Source organism: Hibiscus syriacus, unplaced genomic scaffold (assembly GCF_006381635.1).
Source record: "Hibiscus syriacus cultivar Baekdansim isolate YM2019G1 unplaced genomic scaffold, ASM638163v2 tig00110348_pilon, whole genome shotgun sequence".
Classification (NCBI taxonomy): domain Eukaryota; kingdom Viridiplantae; phylum Streptophyta; class Magnoliopsida; order Malvales; family Malvaceae; genus Hibiscus; species Hibiscus syriacus.
Window position 1 is genome coordinate 2,068,035 of NW_024062699.1, and position 25,718 is coordinate 2,093,752.

The 25,718-nt window shown below is 38.8% G+C and overlaps 1 protein-coding gene, 1 long non-coding RNA gene and 1 pseudogene across 3 annotated transcripts; 1 reads left to right on the forward strand and 2 right to left on the reverse strand.

Annotated features, from left to right (window-relative positions):
* Nucleotides 1-1,477: 1,477 nt before the first annotated feature.
* On the reverse strand, nucleotides 1,478-3,178 carry LOC120120921 (annotated as a pseudogene).
* Nucleotides 3,179-4,440: 1,262 nt separating this feature from the next.
* LOC120120813 lies at nucleotides 4,441-21,480 on the reverse strand. 2 transcript variants are annotated; one of them, XR_005515936.1, is made up of 3 exons: nucleotides 21,207-21,480; nucleotides 20,958-21,119; nucleotides 4,441-4,768 (listed from the first exon to the last, which is right to left on the reverse strand). It is a non-coding gene; the product is annotated as an uncharacterized LOC120120813 (long non-coding RNA). The 2 variants fall into 2 exon arrangements; XR_005515935.1 differs by having other exon boundaries at nucleotides 20,958-21,480.
* Nucleotides 21,481-21,753: 273 nt separating this feature from the next.
* On the forward strand, nucleotides 21,754-25,090 carry LOC120120815 (methylthioribose kinase-like). Its single transcript, XM_039140354.1, has 6 exons — nucleotides 21,754-22,103; nucleotides 22,200-22,509; nucleotides 23,190-23,364; nucleotides 23,446-23,647; nucleotides 24,366-24,580; nucleotides 24,748-25,090. The coding sequence occupies exons 1-6, from the start codon at nucleotides 21,918-21,920 to the stop codon at nucleotides 24,911-24,913; spliced, it is 1,254 nt and encodes a 417-aa protein (XP_038996285.1). The 5' UTR covers nucleotides 21,754-21,917; the 3' UTR covers nucleotides 24,914-25,090.
* The last annotated feature ends 628 nt before the right edge of the window (nucleotides 25,091-25,718 follow it).

Here is a 25,718-nt window from a genome sequence, read left to right on the forward strand (position 1 = left end):
TTCGTGGCCTAACTTGAGTGTTTTTCACGGTTTAACTAAGTTATTGTAAGGTTGTTTGACTCCAATTTTCATTAAAAACTTATAAAAGTTAGACTTATATTGTTATTATATCAATTTTATTAATTGTCACATCATTTACTGTTAAATATTTAACGATCCGAGACTAACTTATTACTCCTTTTTAAAATTGAATGATTATTTTGTAACCTTTTGTAATTGAAAAACTCAACAAAAAAGCTCTTAATTTAGAGGGGACTATTTTGAGTTTTTCAATTATAAAAAGTTAAAAAAAGAAGTACTTTTTTTTATTATTATCGTAACTTTTTTAGGTACGTTTTTTTTTGCTCTTATGGATACTTTATTAATGTGGATAAACTACTTGAATAGACACTAAATTATAGGCGTGATTTTGTTTTGACTACTTAACTATTGATTTTGTGAATTGGATCATTACATTATTAAAATGATTTCAATAAACATAATTTATAAAATTCGTAGATGGATGATCAAAATAAAATAATCTTATATTTCCGTGACTATGCGTGTAGTTTACTCTTTTGTTTTTCTTATGCCGACGAATTATGTAACGTTTTACTACCACTAAAACTAGACGATAAAATACACTCATCCTCTATCAACATTATAGTGGAGATATTAGGGACACCAAAGTCTACCACATTTTTACCTCGCCATTTGGTGCCTATGTAATATAATATATATATAGAGAGAGAGAAAGAGAGTTGTATAAAGATTTTTTCGTTGTTAATAACTATATATATATATATATATATATATATATATATATATATATATTACTGAGAGAGAGAAAGAAATGTATACAGATTTTTTTCGTTGCGAATGAAGATTAATTTAGTTGATTTTGTTATAAGTCTTTAGAAGTTGTACGTAAAAATGGATTATAGTAAGTAATCCCTTCTTTTATATCATATAAAAGTTATAAATGTTATAAAATTCCAATATCATATAATACAAAAAAATTATAATTATGAAGTTGTTATAAAAATTTATTTATATAAATGCCTACTTTTATACATAAAATATGATTTTATTATTATTATCATCATCTATATAAGTGGTGTTGTAATATTTAATCCAAAATACAGTCTCGATTGTAACAATACAACACAATTCACATGTATTGTTTACGACTATAAATATAAAATTCAATGAAGTCCGTCAACACACTCTACATCTCTCTTTTCTCATATATCTTATTTTTTATTATTTTACAATACAAATTTTATTTTAAAATAAAAATAACTTCTTATCACTATTATTACTATTATTATTATTATTATTATTATTATTATTATTATTATTATTATTATTATTATTGTCTAGGAATTGTGATGAGTCATTTGAACAACACAACAAAAGGGAGAAAACAAAGTGATATTTAAACATGTACTTGTTTGTTGATGAAAGTACATAAATTCTTAATTTAGAGGAGTTTATTCTAATAGATCAAGTTGCTTCGGGACACGTCCACGACGAATTTGTATGGAACATCGTTCTTCTCCAACCTCACTATTGCCATGTTTATATAATCCATCTTCACCACTTCAATCATTGACCTTAAATCCTTCTCTTTACACAACCTAAGCATTTCCTCTGTTTCCTTCATGCTCCCTATAAAATTCCCTGTAATCCGCTTCCTATACACCAAAAGTATGTCATTGTCTCAATAAAATCCATAAGCTATAGGAAAATGTTCGGAATTCGTAAGAGGAAAAATAATTAAAACAATATAAAATTCGGAAAGGGTTAAAAGTTAGGGAATTAGACTGACAAAGCATGGTCATTGGGGTAACAAACTGAAGAGGGGTGTTAATAACACCAGTGAGGATCAATTTTCCATCCAGTTTCAACAATGAAATGTAAGGCTCGAGAGGGTGAAAAACAGGCACGGTGTGGATGATATAATCAATCGATTCGGCTGCCTTTCGCATCCCTTCGGCATCGGAGTTGACCAAGTATTCATCGGCATCGAGATGTTCTAATGCCTCCAGTTTTTTCTTATCAGACGAGTTGATCAGTCACATGGTGTCCCATGGCTTTGGCTATTTTCACCGCATGTGCCCCACTCCTCCGAGTCCCAATACCCCTCCTCTCAACTCACTCCTTATTAAACCAAAGTGCTTCAATAGACTGTAAACGGTCACCCCCGCACACAGCAGCGGTGGCGCCTGTTCTGAGTTTATTTTATCTGGGATTTTCACCACAAACCTAAGAAAAACACTCAAAAATGAGCATGTAACAATCCAACAATGATTATTATATGTGGAGCACATTTTTGTTGTTGATTCTCACTTTTGATCAACCATCATGGAACCGACAAAGACGCCCTGTGTGGGTTTTCCATCGGTGTAGACATCGTTGTACAACCAAATCTTCTTGAGACAGTATTGTTCATTATCCGTGTCGAATGGTCGGCAGCTTTTGCAACATCCGACAACATAACCCAAGCCGACAACGTCTCCGACTCTGAACTTGGTTTCATTGAAACCAACTTCCACCACCACACCACCATCTTCATGCCTGAAAAAAAAAACCACCTTTGATTCAAAAATAAGAAGATATGAGATTTAAACATCAATCGGTTATCAAAATAGTGGTCATTATATAATGATAAATGTGTCATTCGAAATTATTATGGCTAGACTGCAATATTCGTAATTACCGTAACAACATCCATTACTTAATATCAAGTTTTAGTAGTACCCATGAACCACTGGATAGAGCCAATAAGTGTTAGTACAAATGGTTGGGATTAGAAAATTTGAGTTTATAATATTAAGTTCGAATCCTACCACTGTCAATTCTTATATAAAACGCAATTATTTCCTGACCTTGGACTGAGGAATCACCCGACCTAAACTTCAATGATGTATAAAAAAGAACCATCGCGTAGTTTGACATGCCAAGATTTTTAATTTGATGAGTATCAGCGTGGCAGATCCCTCAACAAGATAGAAACATCCTCGAGTCCAGTCTCCATGCAAATTATTACATCAATGAACCAGAAATGAACCTTAGAAAAATTATAGAAAACAATTAAAAGAAAATGAGGATACCTAAGAGTGTAAGGAGACAAAATCCATGAAGGGTCTCTGGCAGCTTATCCTATTGTTGTTCTCTTAGTTTAAGGGCTACCCATTTTTACTTGTTATCAAAGATGGAGGCGGCATGGCTACACAAGTCCATCTCCCGTTACTTGAGAAAGAGTCCATCGTGATCTTTATTAGCACTTTAAAGACCCCATACTTGGGACATATGCTAGGAAATGTTACCAAAAACTTTGCCAAACTTATTATCTTTGGGGAACTAATTGAGAACGCTATTAAAAAGTAACAAAATTGATGGAGGGGAAGGCTCCAACTTGAAAAAGCTCATGTACAAGAATAATGATAATGAGGAGAACAACACAAGCACTTATATTAAGAATGTTTTGAAGAATGTCACAATCACCCAATCGAAGGTTAAGAAGGTCGATACAAACTCGTAGAAATGAATTTAAAGGATCAAGGAGGGAGGCTTAAAGGATATCTTTTACACTACTACCAGTTCCATATGGTGAGATATATAAAGAATTACTAAAGGCAGACGTGGTCCGTCCATACCACCCCACCCCCTTCGACCTTCATATCCACGTTAGTATGATCTAAGTTCACATTGTGAATATCATGTGGAGATAACAGAGCATTCCATTGAGAATTGTCTTGTTTTTAAGAAAGTTGTGCAAAACTTGATTAATACTAGGAATCTAGAATTTAACTCGCCTGGCGTGACAAGAAATCCATTACCCAACCGTAGAAGTCATGACGTGAACGCGATCTATGAAGACTATAGACTCATAAAACTCTATAGTTTTACAACTCCTAAGGCGTTCCACTGAAATTTCAGGTGTCGGAACCGGAGAAGGGAGAGCAACAAGTGCAAGCTGAACTCATGGGATGACTCTCGCAATTCTCTATAATATCGTATTTAAAATTTGAAAATATGTGACTCTCATCGCGTCGATGTCTCCTTAAAATCTGGAATAAACTCGTCTTCTAAATCATTGGAGAGGGAGGCCTAGCTCTTGTTTCAAGTTTCCTGGCTTTTGTCGAGTTCACTAGTCATCTACTATCCTACAATGATAAAAGCGGAGAATATATTTATAATCCCAGCATAAAGGAGTACCCTTAACTCCTTTTATCCATATATTTATGCACATCACTGGTATCGATCTTAGGACAGACTTAACCTGATACTCTAATACCACTAAATATAACACTCTACACTCATTCTAATATGTATTGTCACATGATTAGGGCCTTGATTAATCCTTATACCTTTTTTGTGACCCACTTGATAAAAAAATTTAACCATTTAATAATAAATGAAAAATATAAGTAAATATCATGCATTTGTTGAAACTTGGTATTTAAAATATGGAGCTCCATTTCTCATGTATTCGACAAAATAAATAAGCAATTTCAAAGAAATTTTATGCAACAACCGAAATTCCTATGACTGCTCCTACAACGTCTACATGGATACATTGCCCAACAAAAATCATGTGTTCTTCTTCATCTTCATTATCTTCCTCTTGTTCCTCTCCTTTTTCCTCATCATCGTTGTCCACTTCTTCTTCTTCGTTTTTCCTCATTATCTTCCCCCAAGTCCTTCACCTTCAAGTATTTGCTCTGCAGTCCCTTCTTCATCACCTTGTTCCACTCTCCTCCTTTCATTTCCCAAACAAATCCTCCAAACAATAATTACAAGAAAAAAATTGAAATTATATATATTTTTTCTTATCATGTTCATCGATTCTTTCGTTTTCGAAAGCTTAAGTAGTGTCGCAACCGTCTTTCGGTTGGGTCCCGGAATTGGGCTTCGACTTGAAAAATGTGGATTGGAGTCGCCACCGATCGTTTATTTTATGAAAAATGGGTTGATCGGATACCTTATTTCTTACCTGATCTGCGTCTTACCAAGGATATGTCGGATTCGGGAGTCGATTACAGTCAAGGAAGGGTTAGCACCCTTGAACTGCCCTTTCGGTACTATATAATTTCCAGTTGTCTTAATTAAGAAAAATTGTAACTTTAATTTAAAAGGTAAAATAGCGATCCCTGAACTTACCTCTGATTGGTTGAAACTCTTATTAAAAAGGTCAAAAATGTTAGATAAAAATAATAATAGTAAATGAGCATTAAATAAATCAAGAGGGAAAAAAACATAAAAAAAATATAAAAAAAAAAATACATGCAGACAAAAGAAAGGCCTAGGGGATAATAAAATATAAATAGATATATATAAAAATATAATATTAGTAAGATAATAGTAGGAAATTAAAATAAAGTTAATAAACGTATAGAACAAAATATAATAATAAAAAGCATAGTAAATAAAAAAAATAATACATTTACATATCTATGTATAAATAATGACATGTAATATATAATAAAATATGATATAAATAATAATAACAAAGGTAAAGATAATAGGAAAATCGATAAAATGAAAAATATACATATACATAAGATTAATAAATAAAAATAATTAAGTAATAGTAAAAAATATATATATAATGGGAAAAGATAACTAAATATGTACGTAGACAATAATAATAAAGATGAAACTAAATAAGATATATATACACACGTTAGTGACAATAAATAAAAATAAACAATATGTTTATATATAAAAAAAATAATAAGATACTAAAAAGTATAATAAATACAAAAAACGGAAAGGATAAAAAGGAAACGAAATAATAAATAATAAGCGGTATAGTTAAATACACATAACAAGGACTAAAATGTAAACAGAAAGAAAATTGTGGGCCAATTTAAAGAGAGTTTGAGATTTACAGTCAAATGTGGGGGATTGAATTGAAAGGAAAATCGAATTACATGACCAAATTCAGAGAGAATCAGGGCTTAAATTAGGATTTAGGGCCAAAATAAATGCATTAAATCTGCGAGGGACCAAAAATGAGATTGCTCCATTTGCGTTTTAAAAAACATGCGGGTCTGAGGGAACACGCGGGTCGGGTCACGGTCCAAGCGGGTCGAATGGGCTTAATATACAAGCCAAAATTTTTTCTAATTCTTTCATTTTCCATCTCAAAAACCGACTCATCTCTTCTCCTCAGAGCAAATGCTCTCTTCTGTTCTTCATTATGAAGAACCGGCCACCGCCTGGGTTCATGAAAACCCAGAACACGGCCAACGGCGCCGGCCGCCATTCATCTGCGGCAATACTCGAAAAAAAAATTGATTTTTAAAGAGCTCTTCGTACCCTCAGTTTACAAAATGTTTTGTTTTTGCAAAAGAAAACCTCTGGGGAACGTAGATCTGAAGTCAAAAACTTCGAAATCTCCCTCTTGGTCATTGGCTCAAGACGTTTTTTCGGAGTTACTCTTGAATCAAAACACAAAAAGGCACGAAAATAACATGCAAAGGTACGATTTTTACCTTTTTTCGAAATATAAGTGCTTCGGAATGGATATGATTTGCTTGTAATTTATGCTTTTTATTGCCTATCAACTCTGTAAAACCAAATTACATTAGGGATTACATGCTATTTATAATATTCAAGCCACCCTATTTTTGGGAGTTTGATTCCTAGTTAAAAACTGATATTTGCTATTGGTTTGCTGTTGCACCGAAATAATTGGTTGTGGGTTGTTATTGAAGGATCTTCGTGCCCTTCTTGCGCCGAAAGAGTCGGGATTGGTGGCGTGCAGCGTGGGGAACCTGGGTTACTTGGAGATGCGGTGCTGGTGAGAGAGAAACTGCTAGGGTTTGGCTTGGAACGGGCCAACTTGTTTGGGCTACTGTTGGGCCATTATATTTGATTTTGAGGCTGAGTGTCTTCAGCTGCCCCTCTTTGCTCATTATCGTGTAACGAAAATAGAGCAAAGATTAAAAGACACGAATTTCGGTCATATCGAATGTCTTCGATCGTGGAATTGAAATCCGATATTAGGACTGGTTTGTCGATATAAGATGACTCCCTCGTTGTGAAGTCGAGTTAAACTAGAGGCTCCTGAGTACGAAATCCTTTCGTCGTGAAGTTGAAATTGAACTCGAAGCTCCGGTATGGTTGTGCTACAGATGACCCATTCGTCACGAAGTTGGATCAATCTATTTGTGAAGTTGGTATTGTATATGGCTCATTCGTCGTGAATTTGAGCCTGAGAATTGGAAATCCTTCGTCGTGAAGTTGAAATCCAAGTATTGTTCCGAGTCCAATATCCTCCGCTGTGACGTTGGAACTGGTTCTGAAACTGGGAAATTACTTGTTGACAACCAGCGGTCCCTTCGTCGTGAAGTTGAACTTACGTTGTCTGGAGTCCAATATCCTTCGTTGGGAAGTTGAAATTGGCTCTGAAATGGAGAAATGTTTGGTGACAACCAGCGGTCCCTTCGTCGTGAAGTTGAACTTACGTTGTCTGGAGTCCAATATCCTTCGTTGTGAAGTTGAAATTGGCTCTGAAATTGAGAAATTGTTTATTGACAACCAGCGGTCCCTTCGTCATGAAGTTGAACTTGCGTTGTCTGGAGTCCAATATCCTTCGCTGTGAAGTTGAAATTGGCTCTAAATTTGAGCAATGTTTGTTGACAACCAGCGGTCCCTTCGTCGTGAAGTTGAACTTGCATTGTCTAGAGTCCAATATCCTTCGTGGTGAAGTTGAAATTGGATCTGAATTTGAGAAATGTTTGTTGACAACCAGCGGTCCCTTCGTCGTGAAGTTGAACTTGCGTTGTCTAGAGTCCAATATCCTTCGCTGTGAAGTTGAAATTGGCTCTAAATTTGAGCAATGTTTGTTGACAACTAGCGGTCCCTTCGTCGTGAAGTTGAACTTGCGTTGTCTAGAGTCCAATATCCTTCGTGGTGAAGTTGAAATTGGCTCTAAATTTGAGCAATGTTTGTTGACAACCAGCGGTCCCTTCGTCGTGAAGTTGAACTTGCGTTGTCTAGAGTCCAATATCCTTCGTTGTGAAGTTGAAATTGGCTCTGGGTAAAACCTGCAAAGATATGCATATATGCGATGTTATGGATGTCATGCTCTTAGGTATGCCTAAAATGTATGGGTAACATATGTTATTCTGGGCTCTGGAGAGAAATCTTGATTTCCGGTGGCCTGTCGTTGTTGACTCTTGATTTTGAGGGCTTGAAGTTCCGATCTCTGATCTTGAATTCTTCAAATGTCTGAGTCTGATGTGCACATTCTGGTTTTTTTTTTTTTTTTGAAATGCTCCTCAACCATCTCAAGCATGTGCATGAGTCTTGATCGGCCTCTGGGTACCTGTACTTTTCAATGAATCTTTGTACAGTAATATACGATTATCTTTCATAAAAATAAATAAACCATTAGGTTTAAATCTAATTCAAGATGCTCGAAAGGAATTGGAGGAAAGATGGTCTTTATTCATAAGGGAGGAGAAGAACAAATAATACATGGCAAACATTCTAGAAGACGAATACACAATGATGTGTAAATGAATGTCTTAGATCTCGATAACGTGGGCACTTCTGAGCTGAAAAGTCTTTTGGTGACTTTGAATGCAGTCTTTGCCAAAGGATCTTTGAAAATGCGACAACGTTTGGGAGGGTGCAACATTTCTCCGATTTGTTGAGTTCGTAGAAGATTCATGTGCCGGGATGTTTCCACTGTTAATATCCAAATCGCCCTTTTCGGGTTTTCAACTTGGACCCATCCTTGGTTGCAAGACGCCCTTTGCGGGTTTTCACCTTGAACCCACCTTATTTTCTCTTCTTTTTTCCTCTTTTTCTTTTTTTAATTTAGGGCGCCCTTTCGGGTTTTCACCCTAAACGTTTTTTTTTTATCTTAGGACGCCCTCTCGGGTTTTCATCTTAAGCGAAGTATTTCTTGACTGCGTCCGAGTTAATGGGATGTGGCAGCTCAGGTCCGTCCATTTCAGCCAGGATAAGGGCTCCTCCGGAGAAAACCTTCTTCACGACATAAGGTCCTTCCCAATTTGGCGTCCATTTTCCTCGGGCATCTTTCTGGACTGGCCAAATTCTTTTTAGCACCAGATCTCCCTCGCGGAATATTCTTGGACGCACCTTTTTGTCATGTGCTCGGATCATTCGTTTCTGATAGATTTGACCATGATGAATGGCTTTCAGTCTTTTTTCATCTATCAGATTAAGCTGATCATATCTGGATTGTGCCCACTCTGCATCATCCAGTTTAACTTCTGACAAGACCCTGAGGGACGGAATCTCGACTTCAATGGGTAGCACCGCTTCCATTCCATAGGCTAATGAAAATGGAGTTGCCCCAGTCGAAGTTCGTACCGAGGTTCGATAAGCGAACAAAGCAAAAGGCAACTTCTCATGCCAGTCTTTGTAAGTTTCAGTTGTTTTCTCCACTATCTTCTTAATATTTTGTTTGCTGCTTCTACTGCTCCGTTCATCTTTGGTCTGTAAGCAGTGGAATTGTGATGTTTATGTTGAACTGTTCGCAAGCAGCACTCATCATCTTGTTGTTCAAGTTTGTTGCGTTATCGGTGATAATCCTTTCGGGTAGACCATACCGACATATAATTTCTTTCTTCAGAAACTTGCAAATAGTGGATTGAGTGACACTGGCGTATGACGCAGCCTCTACCCATTTCGTGAAATAGTCAATTGCTACGAGAATGAACCGGTGACCATTCGAAGCCTTCGGATGGATTTGCCCGATAACGTCCATGCCCCACACAGAAAAAGGCCATGGTGACGTCATTACATGAAGCGGATGGGGTGGAATATTTATCTTGTCTCCATAAATCTGACATTTATGACATCTCCTAGCATAGTTGATGCAATCGCTTTCTAGTGTGGACCAAAAATATCCGCATCTCATTATTTGTCTTGACATCATATGCCCATTTGCATGTGCTCCACAAACTCCATCATGTACTTCTTCCACTATCATTTTTGCCTCTTCAGCATCGACGCACCTTAGCAGGACTTGGTTATGGCTTTTCTTGTATAAAACCTCTCTGTCAAGGACGTATCCAGCTGCCAACCTTCTAAGGGTTCTCTTCTCGATTTCAGTGGCTTTTTCTGGATAACTCCGATGCTTAATATACTGCCGAATGTCGTAGTACCAAGGCTTAGTGTCTTTTACTTCTTTAATTTGGTAACAATGAGCTGGGTACTCATACGACTGCATGTTGATTGGCATCATTTCAGACTCCCCACCAACCCTGAATACGGCTGCCAATGTAGCTAAAGCGTCCGCCATCTGATTTTCTTCTCTAGGCACGTAGTGGAAGGTGACTTCGTTGAACTCTTCGAGTAGATCCAGCACTAGTCTCCGGTATTCTAACAGTTTTATATCCTTAGTTTCCCATTCTCCTCGGAGCTGATAGATTACTAAGGCTGAGTCTCCATACACCCGCAAAGTCTTTATATTTTGTCCCAGTGCAGCCCGAATTCCCAAGACACAGGCTTCATATTCTGCCATGTTATTGGTACAATCAAAGTTCAGTCTGCTGGTAAACGGGTAGTGACTCCCTTCTGGGGAGACTAGGATTGCCCCGATGCCATGTCCTAGTGCATTTGATGCCCCATCGAGGTGCATTCTCCAGGAACTGTCCGTTGAAATGCTTGCTTCCTCTAAAGATATGGCCATTAAGTCTTCATCTGGGAAATCAAAGTCCAGCGGCTCATAGCTCTCATCAGTTCTGCTTGCCAAAAAATCGGATATGGCGCTGCCTTTTACTGCTTTTTGGCTCACGTATCTGATGTCAAATTCAGACAAAAGCATCTGCCATCGGGCTAATCTTCCGGATAGAGCAGGTACACCCATCATGTATTTTAGTGGGTCTAACTTGGAAATTAGCCAAGTGGTGTGATACAACATGTATTGCCGAAGTCTTTTTGTAGCCCAGACCAGGGCACAACAAACCTTCTCAATAGGGGGATATCGGACCTCGCAATCGGTGAACTTCTTGCTTAAGTAGTAGATGGCTCTTTCCTTCTTCTCAGACTCGTCGTGTTGACCCAGGACACACCCCATGGAGCTCTCGAATATGGAGAGATACAAAAACAAAGGTTTTCCTGGGATAGGGGACATCAGGACAGGAGCGTGGGACAGGTACTCTTTTACCTTCTCAAATGCAATTTGACAGTTTTCATCCCATGCTCCAGGGCTATTCTTTCGGAGGAGACGAAAGATGGGGTCACATTTGTCGGTTAACTGAGAGATGAACCGAGCTATGTAGTTTAGTCTGCCTAGAAAACCTCGGACTTCTTTTTGGGTTCGTGGTGGAGGTAGATTCTGGATAGCCTTAACCTTATCAGGATCGACATGTATGCCTCTCCTGCTGACTATAAAGCCTAGTAGTTTTCCAGATGTTACCCCGAAGGTACACTTGCTAGGGTTTAGTCTCAGCTGGAACTTTCTCAATCTCTGAAAGAGCTTCCTCAGATTCTTGACATGTTCACTCTCGGTCTGTGCCTTGACAATCATGTCGTCGACATAAACCTCGATTTCTTTGTGCATCATGTCGTGGAACAGGGTCACCATAGCTCTCTGATATGTTGCCCCAGCATTCTTTAATCCGAAAGGCATCACTTTGTAACAGAAAGTTCCCCACATTGTGACGAAAGTGGTCTTCTCCATGTCTTCGGGATGCATCTTGATCTGATTGTACCCCGAAAATCCATCCATGAATGAAAAGTAGGCGTTCCCGGCCGTATTGTCCACCAGAGTGTCTATGTGTGGCAGAGGAAAGTTGTCCTTGGGACTGGCTTTATTAAGGTCCCGGTAATCGACACACATGCGTACTTTCCCGTCCTTCTTCGGCACAAGCACTATGTTGGCCACCCACTCAGGGTATTTGGCCACTTGGAGAAAACCGGCATCAAATTGCTTCTTGACTTCTTCCTTGATCTTAAAGAGCATTTCTGGTCGCATTCTTCTCAGTTTTTGCTGCACTGGTTTGAATTCTGGTTTGATTGGCAGTTTGTGAACTACCATATCTGTGTCTAGTCCTGGCATGTCTTGATACGACCAAGCAAACACATCTTCGTACTCCTGAAGTAAGGCTATCAGGTTTTTTCTTGCTTCAGTCGAAAGAGTTGTGCCGATTTTAACCTCCTTTCGATCTTCCTCAGTGCCCAAATTTAAGATTTCGATCGCCTCCTCATGTGGCAGTATTTGCTTTTCTTCTTTTTCTATCATTCTCAACAATTCGGTAGGCAAGTTGTACTCTTCTTCCTTATCACATTCTTCAGATACCCCAAGACAAATGGTTGATTTAAAATCCACCTCCGGATCAGGGTCATTAGTGCCCACATTATCGTTATCTGGGAACCTGAAAGGAGGAAGATGTGTATGTGTGAGAGGATAATATCCCACACGGAATGGTCAAGAACTAACTTTGAGAGTAATTGGAAATGAAGTACTGGAATGAAGGAGATAGAAAATGAATAAAAGAAAAATTTGTTTGCCATGGAAAACAAAAATGCATCCTTTATTAAACTTAAACAAAACATTTATTCACCCTTACAAAAGATCACCTATTGCCCCGGGTATAGGCAAATAGGGATAGTTCGAATATTACTCTGAAAGATTCTTGTAAACCACAGGTAGTTCTTCCACCGACCAACTGCTAGGCACGAACCCATGTGGCAGAAGGCATATCCTGGATCTATCTCTGTTGTCAACATCTTCTGTGGTCACGGCATTAACGTTCAGATCTTCCAGAGCCGTTTCTAACTCGGATGTGGTGGTCTCAAACACATAACCACCTGACTTGAATGTTCTGAAAAGCGGCGGGAATGTCATGGGCTTCCATTGAAATTCGTTCCCAGTCAATCTGGCCAATCTTCTCTCCCGGTTCTTTTGGATCTCCTTTCTCTTTTCATGATAACTGGGCTGAAAACCGAGCCCAAATTGGTCTAATTTTGAGATAGGAATGACAGGATTGATCATCCCTTGCAAATATTTCCCAAAACCTCTCCCGGTTCTGGCGCCTCGGCCTAGGGTTTGCTTGATCTCCATCCTTGTGCATTTGGAGAGTCGAGGTCTTGGGATTCTCTTTCCTTCCGCCACAAATGTGGCATTCACAAACTCCAAGGAGCGGAACGAACATTCTACCGCTTCCTCGTCTACTTCGATGTATGGAGCCTCCGTGGTCACGCTTGCCACGATATCTTCCTCAGCGTTGATAGTTACTAAGGCTCCGTCAATAACAAATTTAACTTTCTGGTGCAACGTGGAGGGTATTGCACCTGCTTGATGAATCCATGGCCTTCCCAAAAGACAGCTATAGGACGGCATGATATCCATCACAAGGAACTCAACATCATAGGTGGCTGGTCCGATGGTCAATGGTACCTCGATTTTTCTGATTACCTCTCTTTTGGTCCCATCAAATGCTCGGACCACATTCTGACAAGCTCTTAAATGAGAGGTATCGATTGGTAGCCTCTTCAATGTAATCGAAGGCATCACGTTCAGGGCTGAACCATTATCGATTAAGACACTTGGTAAAGCGTGCCCCTTACAGTAGGTAGTAATATGTAACGCCTTTGTTCGGCCTCTTCCTCCGGATGGAATCTCATCATCTGAAAACGAGATGAGATTATCAGCTTGAATATTGTTCACCAGTCGATCCATCTTGCTGATTGGTATATCTTGTGGCACGAACGTTTGATTAAGGACATTCAACAACGCTTCTCGGTGTGCTTCCGAGCTTAAAAATAGTGCTAGCATTGAAGTACGTGTAGGTAAGTTGTGGAGCTGTTCTACAATGTTGTACTCGCTGTGCTTCAAGATCTTGAGGAACTCTTTAGCTTCTTCCTCCTTTATAGGTTCATTGACAACTAATACATCTCCTTTAAACAGCTCCAGTGGTCTTTGCCCCACTTTACTATTACCTCCTCCGGAAGTACTCACCTGACACTCGTACTTCCATGGCACTTGCCGACTGTCCTTATATTGAAAAGGCCGAGGTGCGGAGATTATCACCTTGGCGGGTGTTGTCACTGTCATGCTTGCCTTAGGGGTAATTATCAAAGGACTACCCCTACCAAATTTTCTATCTGATGATTCTCCGGTGGCACAAACATCTGCTTCCAAAGAATCTTGAATTTCTTCGTAAAACTCCAGCTCTTTCTGGTTCATCATGAGTTGGACTAACGATCTGAACTCTGGGCAATCTTGTACTTTATGTCCTTCTTCGTTGTGGTAACAACAATGGTTACCATCTTCATTTTCTGTCGTATCTGCAAGAAGCCCTGCCTTCACCATTTGGCTCCATACCCAAGCCAAAGGAGATTTGACCTCTGAAACACTCAATTTAACTTTCCTGCCCCCTTCGGTAGTAACGGCATTGATTCCTGTCTCCTGATGATTGGGCAAGGGATTCTGGGCGACGTTTGGTGCTCCGGAGTTGAAAGTGATCTAATTCTTGTTACGCATTCGTTGCACAAGTCTCTTGAATGCGAGACAACTTTCAATCGAATGCCCCTGCACACCGCCATGGTATTCACAGTGAGCACTCTCGTCATACCATTTCGGGTAAGGGGGATTTATTGGATTCATAGGATAAGGCGACACTGCATGAGTGTCGAAGAGCTGTTGGTATAATTCTTTATACGTCATGGGAATGGGGTCAAACTGTTCCCTTTCTCTTTCTCTTCTTGGTTCTCTCTGGTTCTGTCTAGAAGTACCGGATGGTACAGCTGCTGTGGAATTTGAGCTTGAGATCGTAACCCCTTTGCTGACACTGTAGGTGTTTACATTGTTGATCTCTCGCTCTTGTTCTTCATGGGAGGTTTTTACTGGAGTCTCCTCCCTCAATCTTTCCTTGTTTAATGGCCAACTCGATCATTTCACCGGCCATGACTAAATCTGAGAAACTTCCCGACGTGATTGCTACCAAATGCCCGAAGTAAGGTGCCTTCAAGGTCTGTACAAATAGCTTTCTTGTTTCCTTTTCATCCAAGGGTGGATGAACTTGCACAGATAAATCCCTCCATCTCTGTGCGTACTGTCGGAAAACTCTCATTGTGTTCTTCTCTAGGCTTTGTAACATGACCCGGTCTGGTCTCATATCGTTGATATGCTTATACTGCTCCAAGAAAGACTTGGCTAAGTCTTTCCACGTCTTGATATGAGTTCGGCTAAGCTGGTTGTACCACCGAATAGCTGAACCGGACAGGCTCTCCTGAAAACAATAGATCAGGAGCTGGTCATTCCCGCCATATCCTGTCATCTTGCGACAGAACATAGTGATATGGGCTGAAGGGCAACTGTTCCCGTCGAACTTCTCAAACTCCGGAACTTTAAACTTTGGTGGAAGCACCAGGTCTGGAACTAGGCTCAGCTCCATTGCGTCCACTCCATAATAATCATGGTCTCCCTGGACCATCTTTATTTGATCTTCTAATATTTTTATCTTTTCTTCCATCTTTTTAGCTTTATCTTCCTCATCAAAGTCTGGGACATGATAATCATCCGGATGATCATCAGGGACGATTGTAGAAGTTTGCATCTTCGCAGCAGGTGCAACTTTCGCTTTGGTAACGAATGAGTCCCCGGGTAGTGCTACTTTCCCTTTAGTAGCAGATGCGTCCCCGGGTAATATTCCGGGTGAGATAACCACTTGCGGGGTTGGTGGTATGGCCACTCCCTCGGAAGAAATACCCCCTGATGCACTAGTTTGCTGTAAACCCGACAACTTGGCTACGATTTGGTCGACCAAGGACTCCTGATTTTTCTTGATGGACTCAAGAGTACTTTCACTGTTCTGAGCCATCTTATCTTCTAGTTCCTTTTGAAGTCTTGCCATGTGCTCTTCGATCTTCTCCATTCTGGCTTCCATTTGTCTCTTTTTTGCTCGAGTATTGTGCGGGTGATGTGTATCTGATGCTTGTGGTGGTAAGCTCGGTGTCTGAGACATGTTCTGTTAGTTAATACGAATGTAAAAACATGGAAAAAATATAAAATAACATACATGAAATATAAGATGCAAGAAATGCGATGCATGATGTATGCAATTGGAGGCATTGATCCAGAAAAGTGTTCATTATTATAAATAACCCTTGTTCAGACAAAAATGTCTTATCTTTTAAGAGACATAAAAACAGATTAAAGGTACATTCGGACTAAATCCTCTAGACCCCGAACAGCTTCCAATAGGTTGACAAGTCTTCTGCCTTCATCTGTCACTGGTTGAATGCCTTGTCGAACCACACCAGCTTCCCTTGCTAGGCCGTGAAGATGACGGGCTGCTTTTTGCACTTGATCCAGGAAATCTCAGATGGTTGCGTCTCGGGCCCTCACCCTTCGTTGTGCTTGTTCCCAACGGAAACGCCATTGTAATCCTCCGTCGAAAGGCACTATCTGAAGCTCGTTTGCTTGCCTCTTGAACCCATCTACAATAGCTTCTAACTCAGCTATTGTCTTTCCATCTTTCTCATGTTGTCTTTCTAAGTCAGCTACCCGAACTCTCAAGCGCTGGTTCTGATATTGACTATCTGCCAAGCGTCTTTGGGCAGTCTTCATCTGTTCCTTCCAAGCTTTCTCATCAGGCCCCTCAAACTTCTTTTTCAGGCTATGAGCTTCGTCTTTCCAGTATTCAGAGGTTACCTTCAACTTGGAGTTATCCTTGACCTTATCTTGATACCCCTTTCTCAAGTCTTCAAGCTCAAAACGGACTCTTTTTTGTTCTTTTTCCAATTTTTCTGCCCGATCTTTCTGAGAGTCAGCATCAAGCTTCCACTGATAACGTTCAGCTTCCAGTTCCTTTATCCTTTGCTTCAGCTCATTATTCACGGCTTCAAACTCGGTCTTGGCTATCTCGAGTTCAGAAGGGACATGCCTGAGATGTTCTTCCATGGTTCGGGTGTCATCACAGTTTGGCACAGGGATGTTGTCATTCTTTCTCAATCTTCGCCACTCCACATAATCCGGAGTGAGCATGCTTCTGGCAGCTACAACATCCATCCGGAATACTTTTCTCCAAGAATCGGCTGCTTCTTTGATCATCTTCTTATAGCTATCGCCGTGATACTCAAACTCTGACCTAGCCAACCCGCACGTTGCTGGGACAAACTGACGTGCTCCATATTGTCTAAGTGCTAATAGCGGAGCATACCCGACTGCTCCCCAAAGTCCAAGTAAGGTCACAGTGTCGGAGTCACCACATCGAAAAAGAACATCACTAAGGAATAACCAAGGGGCTCTCCAGACAATATCTCGGTCTTGAAGATGCGTAAAGACCTTCATCCATTTTTCTTTCGAAGCGCCTTCATGTCATTTTAAGGTAATAAATTCACCTAGAGGTGAATAGGTGGTGCTGAAACGGCGGTAGGCAACCCCGTCAGTCTTCCAGAAGTGGCTGTGAATCCAGACTTGAAGGAGCTGAATGCACCCGGTGAATCTTCCTCCGCCAGTTCTTCGGCAATGATTGAGAGATCAAAAGGTCTCAGCCAAGATGACAGGTACTGGATTGACTCTTCTCGAGAGTTGTTCGAATAGCTCCACTACGGTGGCATCGATGTATCCCAAGGTCTTTGGGAATAAAATTAGACCATACAGACCTAATGCAAACAGGTCTATTGTCTTTCACTCATCGGGATGGTGCTTCATTAGTTGTTTGATATGAAGCCAAGCGATTCCTTCTCCACTACCCTTACATCGAGCTCGGTCAGTTACCCATTTTTCATCAACTCCGGCAACCTTAGCTAATGCATTTTGAAAGGTTGACTTTTAATGTGCTTAAGGTAGGCCCGCTCGAGTTTGATGTTTTCACAATGCAGCAGTGTAGTGTATTCTTCTATGGTGGGCACCATGTCTTCCCGGTTAAAGGTGAAGCAACTGTATCCCGGGTTCCAAAATTGAACCAAGGCTCTAATTAAGGGCTCATCAATCTTAACATGAAGCAGAAGTGCAACATCACCGTACCGTTGGCTGAACTTCTGTTTCACCTCATTCTTCCAACTGTCCCAGATGTCCCGGAGCTCTTGTATGTCATTCTGCTTTAGGCTGATTGAGGCGTAGCTAACCAGCTCTGACACATAGCTGTCTTGAAGACTGTCTCCCTTTTCCTTCTGAGTCTTCTCGGACCATAGTCGTACCTTAGGGTTTTTAATCTCTTGTATTACAACACCTTATCCATTAATTCAGATTATTTTGTACGTAATGAACGTCTTTTAGGGATCAATGGCCTTTTGTTATGATGCAAATGCTAAAAACAAACACAAAGGCAAACGGTTAGTAAAATAAAAATAAATGGAAATAAATAAAAATAACAAGAAATAAATGGTAATAAAAACGTAAGGAAAAACAAATGGTTAGGAAAGAATTGTCCTAGGTTTTGGAATGTGGTTTTGGGGTAGGCTCTATTTCTTCGAAGTCTCCTGGTTTAGGTTCTAAAAACGGTACCCGAGTTCTCCTTGCTGGTGCCCCCTTGGGCTTACCAGACCCTTAGTCCTAAACCCATCACAGGCTTGTGTGGACTAAGTTAAACTCGAGGGGACACATTCCCTTATGTCTATGCGGAGAATAAATTCACACGAAGACATAAGGTATATGAATCCCGAAGGCTACTTGCTAGGCATATGCGGTGAATAAATTCACACGAATGCGTCGCTTTCACCCCCACTTAAAACGGGTTTGGAGCTCGGGTTTAGAGCCTTAGATGAAAAAAGACTTTAAGGGCTGAAATCATTGAGAAAACGATTAGTACAACTATTTACGCGAAAAAATATAATCAAAAGTAAGCAATAAGGATCGAAATGTTACCTTAAAATTTAAACTTACCCTTTTCGTTGAAAAGACAACTGGAAATTACCTTAGCCTGACTCACTTACCTGTGTCCCCAGCGGAGTCGCCAAGCTGTCGCAACCGTGTTTCGGTTGGGCCCCGGAATTGGGCTTCGACTTGAAAAATGTGGATTGGAGTCGCCACCGATCGTTTATTTTATGAAAAATGGGTTGATCGGATACCTTATTTCTTACCTGATCTGCGTCTTATCAAGGATATGTCGGATTCGGGAGTCGATTACAGTCAAGGAAGGGTTAGCACCCTTGAACTGCCCTTTCGGTACTATATAATTTCCAGTTGTCTTAATTAAGAAAAATTGTAACTTTAATTTAAAAGGTAAAATAGCGATCCCTGAACTTACCTCTGATTGGTTGAAACTCTTATTAAAAAGGTCAAAAATGTTAGATAAAAATAATAATAGTAAATGAGCATTAAATAAATCAAGAGGGAAAAAAACATAAATAAAATATAAAAAAAAAGTACATGCAGACAAAAGAAAGGCCTAGGGGATAATAAAATATAAATAGATATATATAAAAATATAATATTAGTAAGATAATAGTAGGAAATTAAAATAAAGTTAATAAACGTATAGAACAAAATATAATAATAAAAAGCATAGTAAATAAAAAAATAATACATTTACATATCTATGTATAAATAATGACATGTAATATATAATAAAATATGATATAAATAATAATAACAAAGGTAAAGATAATAGGAAAATCGATAAAATGAAAATATACATATACATAAGATTAATAAATAAAAATAATTAAGTAATAGTAAAAAATATATATAATGGGAAAAGATAACTAAATATGTACGTAGACAATAATAATAAAGAGGAAACTAAATAAGATATATATACACACGTTAGTGACAATAAATAAAAATAAACAATATGTTTATATATAAAAAAAATAATAAGATACTAAAAAGTATAATAAATACAAAAAACGGAAAGGATAAAAAGGAAACGAAATAATAAATAATAAGCGGTATAGTTAAATACACATAACAAGGACTAAAATGTAAACAGAAAGAAAATTGTGGGCCAATTTAAAGAGAGTTTGAGATTTACAGTCAAATGTGGGGGATTGAATTGAAAGGAAAATCGAATTACATGACCAAATTTAGAGAGAATCAGGGCTTAAATTAGGATTTAGGGCCAAATAAATGCATTAAATCTGCGAGGGACCAAAAATGAGATTGCTCCATTTGCGTTTTAAAAAACATGCGGGTCTGAGGGAACACGCGGGTCGGGTCACGGTCCAAGCGGGTCGAATGGGCTTAATATACAAGCCAAAATTTTTTCTAATTCTTTCATTTTCCATCTCAAAAACCGACTCATCTCTTCTCCTCAGAGCAAATGCTCTCTTCTGTTCTTCATTATGAAGAACCGGCCACCGCCTGGGTTCATGAAAACCCAGAACACGGCCAACGGCGCCGGCCGCCATTCATCTGCGGCAATACTCGAAAAAAAATTGATTTTTAAAGAGCTCTTCGTACCCTCAGTTTACAAAATGTTTGTTTTTGCAAAAGAAAACCTCTGGGGAACGTAGATCTGAAGTCAAAAACTTCGAAATCTCCCTCTTGGTCATTGGCTCAAGACGTTTTTTTCGGAGTTACTCTTGAATCAAAACACAAAAAGGCACGAAAATAACATGCAAAGGTACGATTTTTACCTTTTTTCGAAATATAAGTGCTTCGGAATGGATATGATTTGCTTGTAATTTCTGCTTTTTATTGCCTATCAACTCTGTAAAACCAAATTACATTAGGGATTACATGCTATTTATAATATTCAAGCCACCCTATTTTTGGGAGTTTGATTCCTAGTTAAAAACTGATATTTGCTATTGGTTTGCTGTTGCACCGAAATAATTGGTTGTGGGTTGTTATTGAAGGATCTTCGTGCCCTCATTGCGCCGAAAGAGTCGGGATTGGTGGCGTGCAGCGTGGGGAACCTGGGTTACTTGGAGATGCGGTGCTGGTGAGAGAGAAACTGCTAGGGTTTGGCTTGGAACGGGCCAACTTGTTTGGGCTACTGTTGGGCCATTATATTTGATTTTGAGGCTGAGTGTCTTCAAGTAGTTATGACATACATTAAAATAGAAAAAACTGAGGTTAAAAATCGAACCTCATGATCGCAATCGGCGAGCTTTTGTGGAAGAATACGAAAAGGAACTGTGTCAAGAAGAGGAGCTAAAGCCCATGAAGGACAATATAGATCTTGATTAACGAAAGAAGAAAACTTTCGGCCGAGATTTCAAAGAGATTGTTGGGAGTTTCTGGTCAGCCGCTTCAGTTTCCAGCAAGAAATTTCAAAAATGGAAGCAGAAACAAAATCTTAAAAAGAGTAGAATTGGATGTGGGTTGGCGAGATTACCAGTCGAGAAGTCCTTAGGAACACAATAAAGAGAAGCCCAATCAAAAATTGCTAATTACGGGTTCGGAAGACGGTCGTTTGATGATTCGAGGTATTCTTTTGATGAACTCATTGTTGTGAATTCCATCAATCAGGACAAAACCCTCCCCGGAGGATCGGTCAGACGAGGGATAAAATGAAGGCTAATAAGTTCAGTTCTTGTAGGATCGACTCAGACGAGGGATTAAGTTACAGAGTGAAGAAGGAAAAAGAGTGAGGAGGGAATGAAGAAGAAGAGTCTGAGACATGTGGGGGTAGAGGGGTACTTTAGGTCTATCATTTCTTTTATTTTTAATTAATTTTTATTTATTTAAATAAAGAAAATAAAAATTAAATAATAATGTTATATGTTTTGATTAGTATGTGAATTTTATTTTTAACGGTACTAATATTTTTGTGATAAATAAAATAACGATTTATAATTAAAGATATAAAATATTTTAAAAAAATATTCCCCGATGCTAGAACTATGGATCGACGAGAGTACTTTACCCTATAAAATATTCCCCGATGCTAAAATTATGGATCGACGAGAGTACTTTACCCTATAAAATATTCCCCGATGCTAAAATCGCCTCTTTACTTTTTCTGAAGTAAATTTACGCCATCTCTCCTTCAATCTTCTTCTTAAACCTCTCAAAGACTGCCTCAAACAAGCAAGTCAACAAGTCAATGGCGTTTTCTGAGTTTAGGCCTCTGGAAGAGAACTCACTCATCGAATACATTAAAGCGACACCGTCTCTGTCATCCAAGATCGGCGATAACTACGATGGTTTAAAGATCAAGGAAGTTGGGGATGGCAATCTTAATTTCGTCTACATCGTCGTTGCCCCTTCTGGTTCTTTTGTAATCAAGCAGGTTTCACTCTTTCCTTTTCTCCTTTTATACCTTTAAATGGTTGAAATATGAAATGGGGAGTTTTCTAGTTTTTATGTAAAAAGTGTTAGAATACAGGCACTTCCGTACATACGATGTATTGGTGAATCTTGGCCGATGACTAGGGAACGGGCATATTTCGAAGCGACGGCGTTAAAAGCACATGGTGGACTATGCCCTCAACATGTTCCTGAAGTTTATCACTTTGACCGTACCATGTCTTTGATTGGAATGCGATATTTGGAGCCTCCCCATATAATCTTGAGAAAAGGGTTGATTGCTGGGATTGAGTATCCACTGTTGGCAGAGCATATGTCAGATTACATGGCCAAGACTCTTTACTACACTTCTCTCCTATTTCGGTCAACTACAGAGCACAAACGTGAAGGTAACGGATTCCTACGCATTTTCTTTTTCAGTGTTCTTATGTTTTGAGTTCGTTTTCGGTGCAGTTTGAATGCTGTTTTGGCAAGTACATTTGGGATTTGGAAGTTAGGGTTGACGTGAATTTAGATTCTGTTTTCATTATGGCATATTTGGTTGCAGCATTGATTTAGAACAAAGTTATGTTATATCTACGCCCCTGTTTAAAGAATCATATTTGATGAAACATACCGAACTGTTGGGAGTTCAGGAAGTGGTTATAATTGTATTAAAGCTGTGTAAGCTTGCTGGTAGTGCTATTATAACCTGTTATATCTGACAAATCGTTGCTCCAATGATGTCTATACACCGAGGAAATGTGAGGGGGTATGTTTAACTCTGGCATTCTATTAATATATTCCTAATTATCATATCTTCCTGAACAGGGTTTCATCAACCCTTAGTGCAATTTTAGCAGCTGCAAGAATATATTTTATTAAAAACTTATAACCTTCTATCATTGGACGGAGCCATTTCTGCTGAACAAGAAAAAAGCATAATTATCAGCTTGTCATTTGGCCTCCACTAGTCCATTTGGAACAAGTATATATGTATATAGCTCAAAGAAAATATTATTGTCTAATTTGATGAAATTTAGAAGCTTGCAGATATTATGCTAATGAATCGGCATTTGATGTTGTGCAGTGGCTGAGTTTTGTGGGAATGTGGAACTATGCAGGCTCACTGAGCAGGTTGTTTTTTCTGACCCATATAAAATATCTGAATATAACCTTTGGACTTCACCTTATCTTGATCGTGATGCTGAGGCTGTGCGGGGGGACAATGTATTGAAAATTGAAGTGGCTGAACTGAAATCTAAGTATGGTTGCTTTTCTTTTTAATGCTACTGAGTGCAATTATATGGTTTATTGTTCAAGTTATTAAACATCCCTCTATATAGGTTCTGTGAAAGAGCTCAGGCTCTTATTCATGGAGATCTTCACACCGGTTCTGTGATGGCTACCTGTGATTCTACTCAAGTCATAGATCCAGAGTTTGCATTTTATGGACCAATGGGATTTGATATTGGTGCTTTTATTGGAAACTTGATTCTAGCTTTCTTTGCGCAAGATGGACATGCTGATCAAGGGAATGACAGAAAAGTATGTCCTTTGTTGCTCTCGTATTGTTTAGTGAGAACTGTCCTGTATATTTGTCGTTTTAATTTTTCGTCTTTAGACATAGTTCCATTTTAGTGTGTACTGCTTTAATATATGCTGGAAGCTAAGCTTTAATATTTGTCGTAAATCTTCTTGTTTAGCTACTTATGTCAGTCATATATTCAATGACAACGCTATCATATCTTGCAACTTTATTTTTAAAATATTCTCTCTGGCATCACCATTTGTAGCTCAAAATAAGGTTCTCTTTGTTTCATTGTCTGTAGGACATGTTGCTTTTGCAAGTTATTAGGAATGTCGCAGAAATGTTTTATAGTACCAAATATAATAGGACCTACTATTGAGCTTAGGAAATTAGATATTGGTCAGATATAAGAAGATGATAAAATGAAGTGCACGTTTGTGTCTTCAAATCAATTGGTATTCTCTGTCGGTTTCCTTCAAGATTTCCTAATAAATTGATTGCTGATGTGTAGAATGAAAAATGTGGATCCCAAGGCACACATATCTTTGTACATGAAACTTTCGAGGGAGTTGCTTATATATTTGTCTGTGTACATACATATGCATGCATCACACATATAGCTTTTCAGGCTACAGAGCATCAATTATATATATTGAAGACTTCCAATGTTCATTTTATTTAAAAATATATACTGAAGTAATATATAGAAATGATGAACTTCATATTGGTATGCAGATATACAAAGAGTGGTTATTGAAGACAATTGAGGATACATGGAATCTTTTCCACCAAAAGTTCACTGCGCTTTGGGACGAAAACAAGAATGGGTTTGGGGAGGCTTATCTTCCAGCAATTTATAACAACCCTGAGCTTCAGAAGCTTGTACAAGAAAAATATATGAAGGAATTGTTCCACGATACACTCGGCTTTGGTGCTGCTAAGATGATAAGGTGAGGTCCTCTACTTTTTCTTCAGTACTTGCCCTCATAATTGCCAGTGTTTGTCTATGGCAGTCTGTTGGCTTGCATTTGTCTTGGAATAAACCTCCTTCTAGAATTTTTCCTATATATGCTATGGGCCTTGTGTTTAGATGCATTTATGTTCTAATGACTTCCAGGAGAATTGTTGGTGTTGCTCATGTTGAGGATTTTGAATCAATTAAAGAAGCAGGCATAAGAGCAGATTGTGAGCGACAGGCTCTCGAGTTGGCCAAGACACTCCTGAAGAAAAGGCGAGAATTTGTGTCTATTAGTGAAGTTACTGCAGCCATGAAGCAAGTCTAATCATGATTGAAGAAACTGCTGGGCTTAGATTGATGGAAGGCGTTACAGGATCCAGACATTACCTACCATTTGTAATTTAATAAAGGTTTCATGGTCCTTAAACAAAGAGGCCTTTGATTGTATGTGTTTATGACGGAAGTTTTCTGTCTATGTATCATTACTGGCGGTGTTGCAAAATATGGTCATGTATCGACTGTCTTGGTTCTTCAGAGTGTTCCACTTGACTTTGGGCTATGTAATGTTTGAAAATTGAGTGAGGTTAAGTCAATTAATCTTCCAGATCATCATTTCAATCATGCTTACCGGTGTGTTTTAAGAAAATACAGGTAATGCTTGCAGCTACGTATAAAGGAATGTCCGATGTGACTTGGAGAACCAAAATAGACTTGTGAATCAGATTCTACAGGTCCTAGGCAATATGCAGGTGCCTTTTTTATTTCTTATATAGATTCATTGTCAGATCCAATGCAATTTTATTTTCATGTTCTAATCATTTTTTTAATGTTTCTTCACTTAAGCTGTGGCTAAGGATTTCGTTGTTAAAAAGTGATGATGATTCATCAGATGTTGATAATCTGGTGAGTTAAAGTCTCCACTCTTGGTGCGATATCTTACCATTGATGACCATTGAGATGCTTTTGGAAAATTTGTTAAGACTTGAGTGTTTGCCTTGATTTTAGAATCGAAGTCACAGTTTGAAGAGTTCCTTGAATTGGTTTATGGAATATGGATTGTTGATTCTTCATCCTTGTTAGATAAAATAACAAAATGATTTTGGTATGGCAATTACTAATAACTCCAACTT